A 15,182-nucleotide genomic window follows, 5' to 3' on the forward strand; every position below is an offset into this window, starting at 1 on the left:
TTGCCTCAGATCCACAGCTTGTTGAATTACTGTAGCACCACAACAACTTCTAACCCAATAAACACCAGCCACAGCGAAGCAGGTGTGCGGCTGCTCTGCCGAGTCTGTGAAGGTTTTCTGGCGTGCGAAAAACAGTGAAGACAAAATAAATAGAAAAAAAGGAAAAATCTCACTTCTGCCGCCCATGAACCGGTGTCGTCCTGGTAGAGTCTGTAGGTGTAGACGAAACCCTTGCACCTGCAAGCGGATAAAATAAACACCTTTTGATCTTTGTGGATTTTTCTTTTGAAGTCATGTTGTCACTTCACATTTAACACTGATTTTTTAAATCTACTTTGGTGAAGCAAAAATTAGGCAGAATTTGATGTGACAATATGGTTTAAGGAAGGTCTGAGAGGAAGATTAAGACAACTTTTGTGAATACTCACAGCACACACAGGCAGTAAACGCCTGCCAACGAGTCGCTGTTACGGATCAGATAACACCCGTCACGCCCGTCCTGGCCCAGCCGCCGCTCGCCCTCCTCCTTGCCGATGGGTCCGTGGTAAATAGGTAAATTTTCCATCGCAATTTAACTTCAGGTCTGTTTTTTTGCTAATTTTCGACACCGAAAATCTCCTTTTTTGTGTTTTAAATTTTATGGGGGAATACGGGAACAACAATATCCTCCAAAGGTAAAATCTTGTTTCCTTAAAAAGCCTGACCTTTGACCTGAACGCTTTCCCTCTTCATCCCAGGTCGGAGCGACTCGCTCATTAACCTCTGACACTCGAGCTCCTTGTTCACTGCCTTTCTTTGCTCTCTGTTCGAGATGCACACATGTGTGCACCTATGAGCACCAGTAAAATGTGGGTTTGTGTATCTCTCAGGAAATGGTTGTATTTCACGGCAGGAAATGACTTCAAAGATTCAAACTGAACATTTCCACAACAACTGAAAAACCAAGGGAGGGATCAAAAAAAAAAAAAAAAGGTCAAAATCATATATTTACACAGGAAAACATGACATACTGCTGCAAAGACACACTTTCCAGCCTCATCGTGTTTGCGATTCAGCAGAAGATTCGCTCCTCTTTTTCCAAAACTACTTTGATGAATAAAAACCTGTAAAAAAAAGCCACTTAAATATTTTTACAGATGAGTAAGATGCTGTTAATCTCCACTTGAGTCTACAAAAGTTAGAGAATTATTGTTCAGGAAATGATTGTTTGACGTATATAGATTATAAAAAAGTACATTTAAATGAAGGCTGAAACTGAAATTCTTGGTACTCAAATCATGGAGATTAAAGGAAACTGTTGAATAATAAATAAATAATTTCTAAAGTATATGCACATTGTTTAGAAACCATATATATATGAAAGGATTAGTGACTTCAGGTTTTAGTCCTTGGCTTTGGCTCATCATGTTTCTTTGTAGCGTGTTCCATCACATGTTGGTTTCCTTTTTGTTATGCTTAAGTTTGTTTATAAAGTTTGGTTCCTGCCAACTATTTTTTTTTTGTCTCCTGCATTTGGATCCACAGCCAAATACAGAGCTTATCTCAAGAACATGCAAGCCTTTAGACTTAGTCACAACTGCCCTTATGGGTGGAGAAGCTCAGTCTGTAAATCTGTATGCAGAAAATTTTAAGATTGTAGACTTCTAGGCGAGCCCGTAGAGCAAAATGTTCACGTATAGTTAAAAGGTCGTAATTAAGACTGAACACTTCGTACAGAATTTTCCTTATTTGAACCCTTCAAAACCTGCACACTCCACATGGCAGTAGTGCTGATCACGTGATCACTTCTTGCTCGACCCTTGAGCCTTCCATAGATGCAACTTACCAGCTCAAAATTAAGAAACTAGACAATGTATCACCTGGTTTGGACATGTTCATAGAAGAGACAGTGAATATATTGGTAGAAGGATGCTGAATCTAGAGCTGCCAAGAAAGAGGTTTAGAAGAAGACCAAAGAGGAGGTTTATGGATGCAGTGAATGAAGACATAAAGGTGGCTGGTGTTAGAGTGGAGGATGCTGAAGACAGGCTTAGATGGAGGAAACTGATTCGCTGTGGCGACCCCTGAAGGGAAAAGCCCAAAGGAAAAGAAGAAGAAGACAAACCTCAGTGACTTTCTAATGTCTAGAGCACCATACGACAACATCACCCATTCGTCTTTCAAATACTTCACGAGACACTTTTCACATGCACGAGAATAGTACGGTCCATTTTCACGATGTCCCTAAAAGTGGCTGCACGAACCTCGATGGAACTGCAAGGACGTAGCCGCTCCTGTCCACGACCCTCCACGGGCCGTACAACCCAAAAACCTGAGGCATAGTACGGGGCAAGCCCTATACTGGTGCATGTGGCTAAAGCAGGGGTGGTAAACCACATGGGTTTAATCCAGACGGAAAAAAAATTAAAATGTCGAAAAAATAAAAATAAAAAGCAAGTTTCTAGCCTTTTAATGTGTAAAGTTATGGTTATTTAAAGGGTAACCAAACCCTAAATCAGCTGTTTTTGGCTATTTATCTCTATAATCGGGGCTTTGAAAGTGCTGTCTGTTGGTTATTGCCAAATTAAGGCAAACTTGTTGAATTCTTGAAAATATAGTCCAAAACCATCTGTGTGCTGCCCCCTACAGGTTGAATCAAGGTATTACATTTGAATTTTCTAATTGGTCAAACCATTTCAGAAGTCTGACGTCATGATCTGCCACTCCAGGTATGATAACAGCTCTAAGCCCCTCCCCTCTTTCAAATTTCAGGAATGGGCGGAGTCAGCCTCCAACTTCCCTGTTTGGTTACCCTTTAAATAAATGGATGCAATGCACAATTCCGCCACTAGGGGAAGCAGAGGAAAAGAAATAACGGCATAAAAAAAATAAGCATTTCTTTGCAGGCGCGTGCCACGTCTTTGTAAGATGCAGTCAGGTTCCATGCCACCCTCACCACTGTTACATTGCCATAAAAGGTGTGACACAACAATTACCAAAATGTCATTGTCTCAACACCACCACAGGGCTTATTACAGCCAACCACATCCACATGTTATTATTTTGAACATTTTCTGCCTACTAGATATTTATATTTATTTTTGTTTCATCTTATCTAAGCCTTTACTTTATTTTCTTTCTTGTTTTTATCGTTTTGAGACACTAAAACTGTTATATTTTGAACATTTCCTATTGATTCAACTATAATTTGTAAGCACAAACGGGAGAAAAAAAAGCAGCCAAAAATGAAAATTAAAACTTTCTTCAGAAATCCAAAGTAAGTCTTGGTCTTTGAAAACAAAATCTGAAGAAAGTAGCTGGGGATAGGGATTTGTGCATGGCGCCAGCAGTGGAATTATTTCATCTCAACCCTCAACAGCCCCAAACAAGAAAAAGTTGCAATCCTTTTACTTTTCCTATCTGTCAACTCTGCATTAAAACAAACAAAAAAAGGAAGAAAGAGAAAAGCATTTCCAACTGGACTCAAATAAAAAAGTTTCTCCACCTGCTGTTCAGTGGGGTTTTCAATGATTCCCAGCGTGCATTTTTTAATTACAGGATCACACATGCTTTCAGCCACATGTCCACGGTGGATCTTCTCATAAGCGTGTCTGTGCAAACTCGCAGCTGCTCTGCAGCACAGAGAGGAATCAACTAATGAAGCTGTGTGTACAACAAACCTATCGCGCAATCTGTCACGTCAGTCAGCAAGTTCTGCTGTGTCAAATTAAAGATCTGGCAAATGTTCTCCCAATGACAGCAAAGCGTCTGGCGGGCCTCGCTCATGTGTCATACCAAACGTTTGGTAAATTATTCCGGGTATTGAAGATTACAAGAAGTTTTTGACATCATTAACCAAGAGTCTTTATTAAAGGCTTTTCACACATATCTAATACGTGATTCTGGCATGTTGTCTGAGCCAACTGTCCTCTTTTATGCAGCATTTGTTAAAGACGTCTGGTTATTTCCCCTTTTCAGAAGTTTCGCCCGCATGAGTCATCAATCTGTGTCAGAAGCATTTCTCCCTCAGCTCATAAGATCATGACTGGTGGGAGTTTGGGCTTCTATCTGAAAAAGCAGCCAGTTATGTCTTGTTTATGGTATTTACTGCGTTTTAGCACCACCCAGTGGCCGCTTCGATCAGGAAGAAGATGATTTATCTCTTATATTTATTGTAATGAAATAGTACCAAGATGAACAACATTTTATAAGTCTAAAAAGTGATGGACAGAAACAGGGAACAAAAAGCTCCTTTTAGTAAAACTATATTTGCTGGAATGCATCATTAGGTCATTGGTATGAGATTATAGCTTTATCCAGCCTTGATAGATGCAGAATCCTCGTTAGGCGCTCAGGGAAAGAGATAAATCATGATGAGCTGGAAAGTCCATCTGCCAGGCGAACAGTAATCTCGACACTCTCATTCCCAGGTGGGGGCGGCTCTCACTCACTGCTATTACAGAGAAAATGAGAAAAATTGAACATTAAAATCTGCAAATGTATTTCAGAACGAGGCAGAGAAGAACTTCGCCGTATTTGAGTTTGAAAGAGAAATGTACAGACACTACTGCATCGAAGAAAGACAGGACATTTCTTTTGGGCAAATATATCCATCTTTACTTTATTTCTTTATTTGAACTGTCTGTACAAAATGTTACAATAAAGTGGTGAGTACAACCAAATCTTAAAATTATTGTGATATAGCTTAAGAAAGACTGGTCACCAAAATTGATCGATTTTCCTCCAATTTTGTTTTTAACATTTACTTTTTACTGCATATGAGAACTGGACTGAGTGGCCACGCCCCCTCACGTCCCAAACAAGAAGTTCCGACTCCAAGAAGCCAAAATCCCATAGACTTCTAGTGGGAAATAATCAGTCAGAAAAAAAGTATTTGCTCGCTAACACCTGAGATGTCGCCGGCGACACCTCAATGACAAACACTTTATTTTGAGCCCATACAAAGTGACCAATCAGATGCCTTAATAAAAGTAGAGGCTGTCTGTTCCCGCCTCCTGCGTTTGATTGACGTATTCTGTGTAGCCCGCCTTCAAGTATTTGGGGTGTGGACTTCAAACAAGCTCAGTCCTGATTGGTGAGACTGGTTGCCATAGAGATGCTGACTCAGACCGACTCTGACCAATCACTGGTTACTAACGACCTCCGGCTCCAACATGGTGATATCAAGAAAGACTTCATTTCAAGGATTTTCTATGTGTCACGCTCCCTCATTCCAGTTCTCATATAAATTCATTATATAGTCATGACATTATCGTATAAACATTGACAAAATCATAATTTTACCATCTACAGAAAGAGATTTGAAGTTAATATAAGTGATATAAGGCCAAAATTTGGACAACTCTCTCCTATAATGTTCTTGATATGTTGTGATTTTTTTTAGATTTTTTGTTATTTAGAATTTCAAATGTAAAAATATCTCATAAACAAAAGGTACAAACTAAATCTTCTTTGTGTTGCTTTGTGTAACTTTGCATCTTAAAACTATAAAAACTGCTCGGATTCATGTTTCAAGTTGCTTTTTGTTTTGGTCCTTTTCCATCACATTCTCAGATATACTTTTCTACATATTTGCAATACCAGCAGGCGCCCTTCAACTCCCTTTGACCCCTGAACCCATGCTCGGTGCTACAGCAGTCATTTATCATTCACTCTTTACGCCAAAGTTCATTTTCTTTGGGCTCCTATGAAGGATTAGAAGTCTCTACGATAGCCAGATCCTTAAGATCGCTGAGTTTTCGAGAGAAGGAGCTCAGCCTGGTGCTGAACGAGCTTCTCTTCTGGCTGTGTTCCTCTCTCCGCGCCTTCACACAAGCACAGAGGCCTTTACAGAGGCCTCCCAGGCGGCCCCTGAAATGGTTCCCGATGAAGCAGTAAAGCACGGGGTTGATGGCTGAGTTGGAGAATCCGAGGCAAAGGGTTATGGGTGTGAGGTTTCTGATGCTCCAGGTTACCCAGCAGCTGTCCAGCCAGCCGTGATCGTGCATCAGCGATAAGAAAGTCACACAGTGGAAAGGGAACCAGCAGAGGAAGAACGCCAGCACCACGATGGCTACCGTCCACAAAACCCTCTCCACCCCTCTGCCCATCAGGGGTTTGCTCCTGCTGCAGCTGGGAGTGACACTGGCTGTTGAGAGTTGCTCTGGCTTATTACCCCCCTCTTGGGACTCGGATGATTTAAAAGAGGGCACGCTGAGGTGATGTGAGGGACCCTGCATCTGCCGTAAACCCGTGTCAGCCAGCAAATGTCTCCCAATGGCGCAGTAGCAGCAGCAGATGGCGAGCAGCGGCAGCAGGAAAGCCAGGCCGATCTTCATCCAGGTCAGGGTTAGGTACCACTCATCGCTGGGGTATAAAACCACGCACGCTTCAACCCCCTTATCCTGAAGGTAGTGAATTTCCCTCAGAGCAAAGTTCGGGGCCGAACAAGCACTTGCGAGAATCCACACCACCACGCACGCATACTGGGCCCGCCTGGTGTCCCGCGCAATCTGGGAGCGGAAAGGATGGACGATGGCCAAGTAACGGTCCATGCTCATGCAGGTGATGAAGAAGATGGATGCGTAGAGGTTGAGGTTCAGGATGGCGCCACAAACTTTGCAGGCCATCCGGCCAAAGGTCCAGCTGTAGTCCTGGGAGTAGTAGACGGCCCACAGCGGGAGGGAGAGCAGGAACAGCAGGTCGGAGACGCACAGGTTCACCATGAACGTGTTAGCAACGGTCCTCCGCGAGGTGCTTCCGTGCGCCAACACACACACCGCCAAGGCATTGGCTATGGTCCCCAGCACGGAGATAGTACCGTAGACGATAGGAATGACCGTCGTGGTGGGCACGGGGGACCAGCCCCTGCAAGCGGCAGGCGCGGTGGTGTTCACATAGACCTCCGGGGAGGAGGTGGAGTTGAAAAAAGAGACGTCATTTGGGACTGCCATCATGGATCTGGATGTTTACAAGGTTTGCTGAAAACAAAAGCAGAGCAGAGGTGGAGGGGGGGCTTGTTAGAAATCCTGCTGAAGGACTGCATTTCTCTACTCTGTAATCATGAGCTGGCTCCAGTGTCGCCTCTGATAGCTAATCACAGCGAGAACTCATTACGTCGTGCTGGAAGTTAACCAGGATGAAATGGTTTCAATCGAGTTTGTCCTCATTTACTCACCGAATTCCAAATATTCAAACTAACTTCAGGACATTTAAGATTAAACAGGTTTAATTGGAGCAGAAAAGGGATTGAAATAGAGAACATTTTACATTTATATTAAAATAATAATAAATTAAGTGGATTTGCAGTAAAAAAAATAAAATTACCTGGAATGAAGTCCAGTTCAGAAGTGGTTTTCGTGAAGTCCAGGCTTGACAAATGCTCCGCAGCCCCTCTAATAGAATCCTCCACAGCTGAGTGCCTCACACTGCATCACGCCTCTGTCTTCATGTGTGTCGACGAGACAGACTCTGAGAAACCAGAGGAGGCTGGAGGTCTTATAGCCCCCCTGAGCCTCTCAGCAGTGATTGCACAACGGGGGAAGTTACTCCACGTCACACCTCCATCCTCGCAGAGGGGCCGGACTGCACCTGGACACGAGCCAGAAGGCAGAGAAAAAGAAACTCCTTTTTGCTACTAGGTTTTAATTGTGCTTTTGTTTCCTCCCTCCCTCCTAGAGCTTCAAACAGAAATGGAAAACCAAGTCAAGATGTGAGCAAGAGGCACAAACGCAACCACTTCCCAGCTGAGATTGTGCGAGTTTTGGAACTTAACAAGATGCCTGTTCCGGCCGAGGCCTGTGACCAGGGGGGCGTTAATTAGCAAGAGCGTCGCACTTTAGGTTGAATTTATTCTGCCAGTGGTCAGATAAGCCATGGGAAATATTTACTCTGTCATTGCGGAAGTCAGTCACTGGGCCATAGGGAGAAGGGAGGGAGGCACAGCACACAAGACGAATTGGAGGAGGACAAGTTAGGACTGCAGGGAGTAAACCGCCAGATGAGAAAGAAAAAAGAAGCAAAAGCAAAGATTCCCTCCAGTGGGTTTTCATTAAAGCCTCTGGTGAAAGTTGATGAGGGTCGTGAGTAAGACTCAGCCGCTGATTGCATCATAACTCCTTTGACCAATGGCGTGTGCATGCACCCCCCTCCCACCGTAGTGCGTCTGCACATGCTTGTGTGCACCTGTGCTTTAATGACTGGATGTAATTAATATCAGCCTGGCATGCAAACACTGAAGCGGTGCTCGTGGAAGTGTTTTCAAGTGTGCGCACGGCAGTCTATCGAGCATCTGTCAGGATGTGACAAGGTGTAATAGCCGTGGGAAAGCTGACGGCGAGGAAGAAGGATGGAAGCCAGAGAGAAAGCTGTGAATTGTGAACAAGAAAAGAATTTACAAAAAAAAAAAATCTGTAATGTTCTGTAACTGATGTGTGAGTTGTACATTCTGTCAAATTTATGCAATATGTTTGGTCTGTTATCCTAAACTGAACTGGCACAAATATTCATCTTTCCATATGTTTTTCTTTTTTGATCCAGAAAACTAAAAGCACAGACAGACATGCCAGAGACCCTTCAGGCATGAAGCAACCAAAGAACAGAAATTTATGGCATCTCTGAAGCCAAACGAAACACAAAAAGACTGAAGAACCAGAGTAATGTCTGTGCCGCTCAGTTTCCCTCTGATGTTGAAGAAGTGAAGAATATTTGCTCGAGTCCTAACGAGTGATTTACTGCCTGTTCCGCTTTACTAAAGAGAAGACGTTCCCAAATACTAAAATGGGAAATTACAGCATTACAAAACTTTGTTGTAAACACGGAGCGGGAACATTTTCCTGAACACGATGACCCGTTCCTGCACAACATATTCAATAAAAGTGTCTCCGTGAGTTAGAAGTACTATTTTATTGTATTTATTTAGAAAAACTACCAGTGAAACCTTTCCTCTGGACCTCTGAGCCTCTTTACCACCTCTGTGACATAGATTCCCTAAAGAAATTTAAAATTTACATCACTGGTTAAAAGTTTTAAAACACCCAAATTATCCCATATTAATTCTGCAATTCAAGGTGATGAATTAAATAATAGCTTAAAATGGTACAAAAGCTATTTCTAAACTTTGACAGGAAGAGCCAAAGTCTCGGCTGAATCAGAGGGCATGAGAGTCAGCAGCTGCACAGGCGGCGCTCGGGGAAAAACAGTTTCCTTCTGGTCACGGAGAACAAGCTTTTCCTGTCAAAAGGAACATTTTCATCTGTGGGGTGACTTCCATTTAAGAAAGTCATCACATCAGTCTTTGTTGGAAAATTAAAGAAAGGCTTTTATTACAAACAACTCCAAATTTAAAATCCGTATCTACAGTGTGCAACATCAACTGTCAAACATGGAAGAAGAAGTGTGATGGTATGGGTCTTTTGATGAATCAGTCAGTGATTTGTACAGAGTGAGAGGCTTTGTAAAGAAACTTTTATTTATTTATTTATTTGGTAGCCATGCAGTTCCTTCTGGAATGTAACTAGTTAGTCAGACATTCAGCCAGAACCGCATGAAGAGGAGAGAAGTGCAAATTGCCAATTTACACTGAAGAATTTTCAGTAAAATCCTGAAAAAATTAAGGTATTTTAAAATATTTCAGCTCACACCTCAGCTTCTAAATTAATTAATTTACAAATCGTAATTAATGTAGTTAGAATTATGGATGTGCAGAAAACAGAATTGCTGCTTTTATTACAAGAATACAAGAAACCTCATTAAGGATTGCAGAAAAAAAAAAAAAAAAACACCCACAATAAAAAAATTGTTGCACTTTTATTGTGAAATTATTTACATATCTGCTGTTTTTTTACGCTAAGATGCTCTTTTGATTAAATTTATGTTTTAAGTTGCATCATTTTCCAGTTATATTATATAAATGATAAAATAAGGTAAAAAAAAAAAATAGTGCTCAATCTGAGATTTTTTAATTTTACTTTTTATTGTGTTATAAAAGTATTGTGAGGACTCTGATATGCAAACTTAAATAACTCTGGGGCCAAAAAAGACTTTCCCAGTTATTATGCACAAGCACCCAAAACACCATTTTTATTATTTTAAATTATAAACAAGACAATTTAAAGATACTTTTGAATACGTAAATAACATGCAAAAATAGAAAGCTCAACAGAGCTACAGTTGGATACATTTCTGCTCATGAGGCAGTTTTCTTTTTTTTTTTTAGTCAGTGAAAATAGCAATTTTGTACGTTTTTGCTTACTCAGCATCAGTGATTTCATTAGATCACATGGGAGTTTTGTTACTGCAGCTTTGCTCCATCGAGCACCTTCTAATTCAATCTGCGTTTCTCCCCCTTTACATTTTTTTAAACCGTGTCTACATTCGAGTACGCCGACAACAAAGCTGAGTCACGATTCCTCAAATACCTCCTGTGTTTGGCAGCGGAAGGCTCTGAATCACAACGTGTGAAGGTTGAAGGATTTACACTTCATGCATGTGTGGGAGATTTGTCTAAAAATCTAAACACAAACTCGACGAGAAGCTTCTGTACGTGGAGGAGATGAGAGCGGATGTAGATCCTCAAAACAAAACCCTTCATTAACTTCACATTTCCACTCTAGAAATCTTGTTCTTTAGCAACATAAAATGATTTTGAAGTTATTCCTATTTGAAAAAGTGGGTTTTGTGCACAATTGTACACATAAACTTTTATGAAATCATGTTAGACTTTCTAAAAAAAAAAAAAAAAACAGAACAGATTTATAAAACACATGTGGGCATTTCTCAAACTCAACAGTTGAAGCTGTTATTTCCTGTGTGACATCATTAGTAAAGGCAACATTTAAAAAATGGATTTGGAGCTAAATTCAACTATTTTTGTCTGGAGGATTATGTCAGACTGGACATGTGACGAATACTCAAAGGTTTATTGAGCAAACTTAAACATGACCCATAAATAAATAATAAAATAAAATTTAAAAGAAAAATATAAAAATAAAATAAAAATAAAAATGTAAAAATACAATGTAAAATAAAAAAAGTAAAAAAAAAAAATTAAAATAAAATTAAAAAAAAAACGTAAAAATTCTAAAATAAAAAAAATAAAAAATTAAAATAAAATTTTAAATAAAAATAGAACAAACTAAAATAAAACAAAACCACATAAGTGTTATTAGGGCACCAAACTAGATAACCTGACACTTTTAACCTACACTGGGGATCATTAACACAACTCAAAACAGCTGTGGATGATTGACAATCTCAATCTGCTGAGACCGACCGGGAAAACTTGATGGCAAGAGCCAAAAAATATCACTACAAACCCAAACTAGAGTGCACACATTTTAGTTTTTAAAGATTCACTTCCAAACATTTCTCTCTTAAACATGGAACAGTTTTAACTCAGATTAAAAGTATACTTTGAAATAAAGTTTTGCTGTCACAGGAGTTTTTGGTAAATCAAATAAAAAAAGGAAAGGGTTCAAAACCCGATTTGAGGACCAAAATAGTTGTTTTTGCACATTTTATACACTGAGAATCAAGAAACATAAAAGATTTAAGAATCGGAATTAAGAATTCTTTCAAACGCTTTAGATATTTCCATAATAGTCCCTGAAAGTCAACCAGAATTTGACAATATACAACTGCAGCCCTGCTAATTCAATGTCTAACACTCCTTTTGTCTTATCCTGTTTTTTTTGTTTAATTCCACCAAAAGGAAAAAAAAATCAATTTAAGAAGAAAACATACAGACATTCGTCATGGTGGGATCAAATTTAATCAAAAACGTATTATGTTTTACCAAAGATAAAAAAGTAAAGCTTTACTTTTTGACTAATAAATACAGTTAACTCTCCTGTTATGTTTGTTTTTGAGGAACAGCTTTGATGTTCGCTTCCATTTGACTCACAAAGAGAAATTTGTACACGTTGATTACGCTAAAAAAGTCAATCAGCAAAAGTTTTAAAGTGGAAAAATATTTGTTCAATATTTGTTTTATTTCAAAATGGGTCAATTTGACCCAGAGCATAACAGGAATGATGACTATAGATGGTGGCAAACTTTATATTTTTAAGGGATTTATTCAGTAGAGACCCATAAAGTCAATTTGAATATAAATTTGGAACCAACATTTTCTTTGTTATTATTTTCATGGCATTTTTTTGTATTTTCACCAATGCTAAGTCTCAAAGTCGGTTTTACACTGAGGTTTATTCAGGTTTGTCTCTTTTTGTTAAGTGTGAGCCGTTATGATGGTTGGGGGCATTCTGTGATTTTATGTTTTTATTTTAATTGTTTTAAAGGGCCAATATCGTGCAAAATCAACTTTTAAGTCTTATATAATCCCTAAGCATTCCTCTAAAACCGCTCTGAAAAATGATCCACAGAAGCGAGTCTTCACACTGTGATGTCACAAAGTGTGGAACCGCCCCTTCCAGGAAGAGTCTGCGCTGCCACCCCCACCCCAGGCTAACAACCACTTTCTCCGTCCATCTTTAAAAAAGTTCAGATATTGTTTGTTTTCGTAGGCAAAATGCAGACATGCTGCTAAGACCGACTCTAGGATGATGTCATGAAATGGGCGGTGCCTCAGAGACCAAGGCGTCCTACTTATCAAAAGAGCTTGTGAAAATAACTCATTGTTATTGTATAATCATTTAAATATGGATTTAGTTTACTCTGAAAGGCATAAGAATAGCATCATAAGAACCCTTTGTGCTACTGCTGGATGACAAGTGCTTTATTAACAAAGTTTAAATTTAAATTATAGTACATACTGTAATCTTCATACTTTTCATAGGAAATGTGTGCAAAGCTGCCCACTGTACTTGGATTGCTCTCGTCTTAGAGCAGGGTGTCAATCACACAGGAGGCCAAAATCCTAAACACACCTTATGTCGCGGGCGAACAGGAAAAACATTTATTAAACACTCTAAAACTAAAATTGTAAAACTTCAAAACCATAACTTTTAACCATAATTATGAACTAGATTTATTTATTACCTGTAATAATGTTTGTGTGAATGCTGCAAGCTGAATTTGGGCGCTGAAGATGCTAAAATTAATAGCTGAAAACGCTGCAGCTAATAGCTGAAAAAGCTGAAGCTGATAGCTGAAAAAGCTGAAGTTGATGGCTGAAAAAGCTGAAGCTGATAGCTGAAAATGCTGAAGTTGATGGCTGACAACGCTGAAGCTGATAGCTGAAAATGCTCAAGTTGATAGCTGAAAATGCTGAAGTTGATAGCTGAAAACGCTGAAGCTGATAGCTGAAAACGCTGAAGCTGATAGCTGAAAACGCTGAAGTTGATAGCTGAAAACGCTGAAGTTGATGGCTGACAACGATGAAGTTGATAGCTGAAAACGCTGAAGTTGATAGCTGAAAACGCTGAAGTTGATGGCTGACAACGATGAAGCTGATAGCTGAAAACGCTGAAGTTGATAGCTGAAAATGCTGAAGTTGATAGCTGAAAACGCTGAAGTTGATAGCTGAAAACGCTGAAGTTGATGGCTGACAACGCTGAAGCTGATAGCTGAAAATGATGAAGTTGATAGCTGAAATCACTAAAGCTAATAGCTGAAAACGCTGAAGCTGATAGCCAGCTAAAATTCGCTAAATGCCAAATTAGCCAAAAAATTAGGTTAGCCAAAACAGCTAGCATGTAGCTGAAAAAAATAGCTAAACTTCAAAATAGCCTAAAAAACTGAAAAAGCCTAAATTAGCCAAAACAGCTAGTGTGTAAATATTAGCCTAAATCAAAATCTGCCTAAAAACTTAATAAGAAAAGGCTAAATTAGCCAAAACAGATAGCATGCAGCTAAAATACAAACTAAACTCCAAAAGAGCATAAAAAATCTTAGTAAATGCCAAAATAGTCCAAAAAGCTAGCAGAATGCCAATTTTTTTTAAGTTTAAAACCATATTTTTTTTTAATAATTATGAATAATAACAATGCAAGAATATTATTCCAGAATAAATTAATTTAAACCTTAAATAACTTTCAGTATTTTACTCTCTATAAAAATACGTTTTATACAAGTTTGAAATAAACGGCAGACAACATCGGGCCTTTAATAACAATAAAACAAAATTACCTGGAGGGCCGGATCTGGCCCCCGGGCCTTGACTTTGACATGTGTCTCAGAGGATAGCATTTAAAGGTTTTATTCTAAATGTTTCGACCCCTTTGAATGCAGTTTTTCTTCTATTGTCTGACGCCCAAGACAATAGAACTCCACAAATGTTGGGGGTCGACTCTTGCAAGTGTTAAATCAGCTTCTAAAGAGGCGGCGGTGCCAGCAGCACCAGATGCAGACATGAAAAAATCATCAGCTCCTGCACTCCAACACAAACAAGAGGAAGATGTGAATACATAAATATATACACTGTAGCATTAACAAACCCCCTTAAATAGCTTCTGTTGTGTTTATGTTTGTCGCTGATAGAAGTGCTGTGTGTTTATTTGATGATGGGGGACCCTGAGAAGATAACCAGCTCAAGCAAGAATTCTCCCAAAGTCCTCTGAGGAAATTCCAGCTCACGGAGTTGAAAGGTCAGATGTCAAGGTCCTGCCCCTCCTGCTTCCTTTCTGCTAGTTGTTGAGTAAAAACATTTTTTTAAAGTGTGCACTGTGGCCTACATGATAGAAAAAAAAACTCCCTATCAGTGGTGAGAACATTTCTGGAGCTGTTGTTTGTGTGGGATGCTGTAAGCAAAGGGCCACATATGTGGAGAAGACCCATGAGAGGAGTGAGATGAAGCCAAAGTTAGCTTCACATCTTGCCGGGGCTGGGGGGCTCCTCGGCGTCTCACAGCTTCCATCTACACCACGTCTGTCTCTCCTGACATGTTGTGAGGGGAACAGCTTTCAGGGCTCCCAGCGTTCCCACTGAAACACTCTGTTCCGTGTGGTTTTACTTTTTGTTTTTTTACTGAAAACGATCACAATAGCATGCAAATGAGCCCGCACATCCAGTCTGGATCCCACATGCTGTTCTCTCATTTAACCGCCCATGTGAACATGTGGACCGACCCAGACCTCGGGGTTAGGACACTGGACGGGCTCACGCTGAGACTATGAGGTCCGTGAATCCTGCTTCGGTTCCTCTGAGGAGCAGTGAACGTGCCATAAAGACGTGAACAGATCGCCTTCTTCCAGCATCATGCTGGCAGCGAGTGTGAAGGCAAAAGCAGAAACACATGCCGCCGAAAC

General features: G+C 40.0%; 2 protein-coding genes across 2 annotated transcripts in view; both read right to left on the bottom strand.

Annotated features, from left to right (window-relative positions):
* The window catches only part of LOC112153168 (SH2 domain-containing protein 1A), a 3,811-nt gene extending 2,654 nt beyond the window's left edge, over positions 1-1,157 (bottom strand). Inside the window, exons 1-2 of the mRNA XM_024283140.2 lie at positions 429-1,157; positions 174-237 (exon numbers count right to left, since the gene is read on the bottom strand). Of these exons, the coding sequence (XP_024138908.1) occupies positions 174-237; positions 429-565 (201 nt within the window). The 5' untranslated portion in view covers positions 566-1,157. The remainder of the gene's footprint in view (positions 1-173; positions 238-428) is intronic.
* Positions 1,158-2,160: 1,003 nt separating this feature from the next.
* agtr2 (angiotensin II receptor, type 2) lies at positions 2,161-7,740 on the bottom strand. The gene is made up of 2 exons (XM_024282895.2): positions 7,306-7,740; positions 2,161-6,959 (listed from the first exon to the last, which is right to left on the bottom strand). The coding sequence occupies exon 2, from the start codon at positions 6,933-6,935 to the stop codon at positions 5,685-5,687; it is 1,251 nt and encodes a 416-aa protein (XP_024138663.1). The 5' UTR covers positions 6,936-6,959; positions 7,306-7,740; the 3' UTR covers positions 2,161-5,684.
* Positions 7,741-15,182: the final 7,442 nt, after the last annotated feature.

The sequence above is a fragment of the Oryzias melastigma genome, linkage group LG10 (assembly GCF_002922805.2).
Source record: "Oryzias melastigma strain HK-1 linkage group LG10, ASM292280v2, whole genome shotgun sequence".
In the NCBI taxonomy this organism is placed as follows: Eukaryota; Metazoa; Chordata; class Actinopteri; order Beloniformes; family Adrianichthyidae; genus Oryzias; species Oryzias melastigma.

Excerpts from the sequence above, each read along its gene's own strand:
- agtr2 (XM_024282895.2), bottom strand. The coding sequence starts at position 6,935 with ATGATGGCAGTCCCAAATGACGTCTCTTTTTTCAACTCCACCTCCTCC.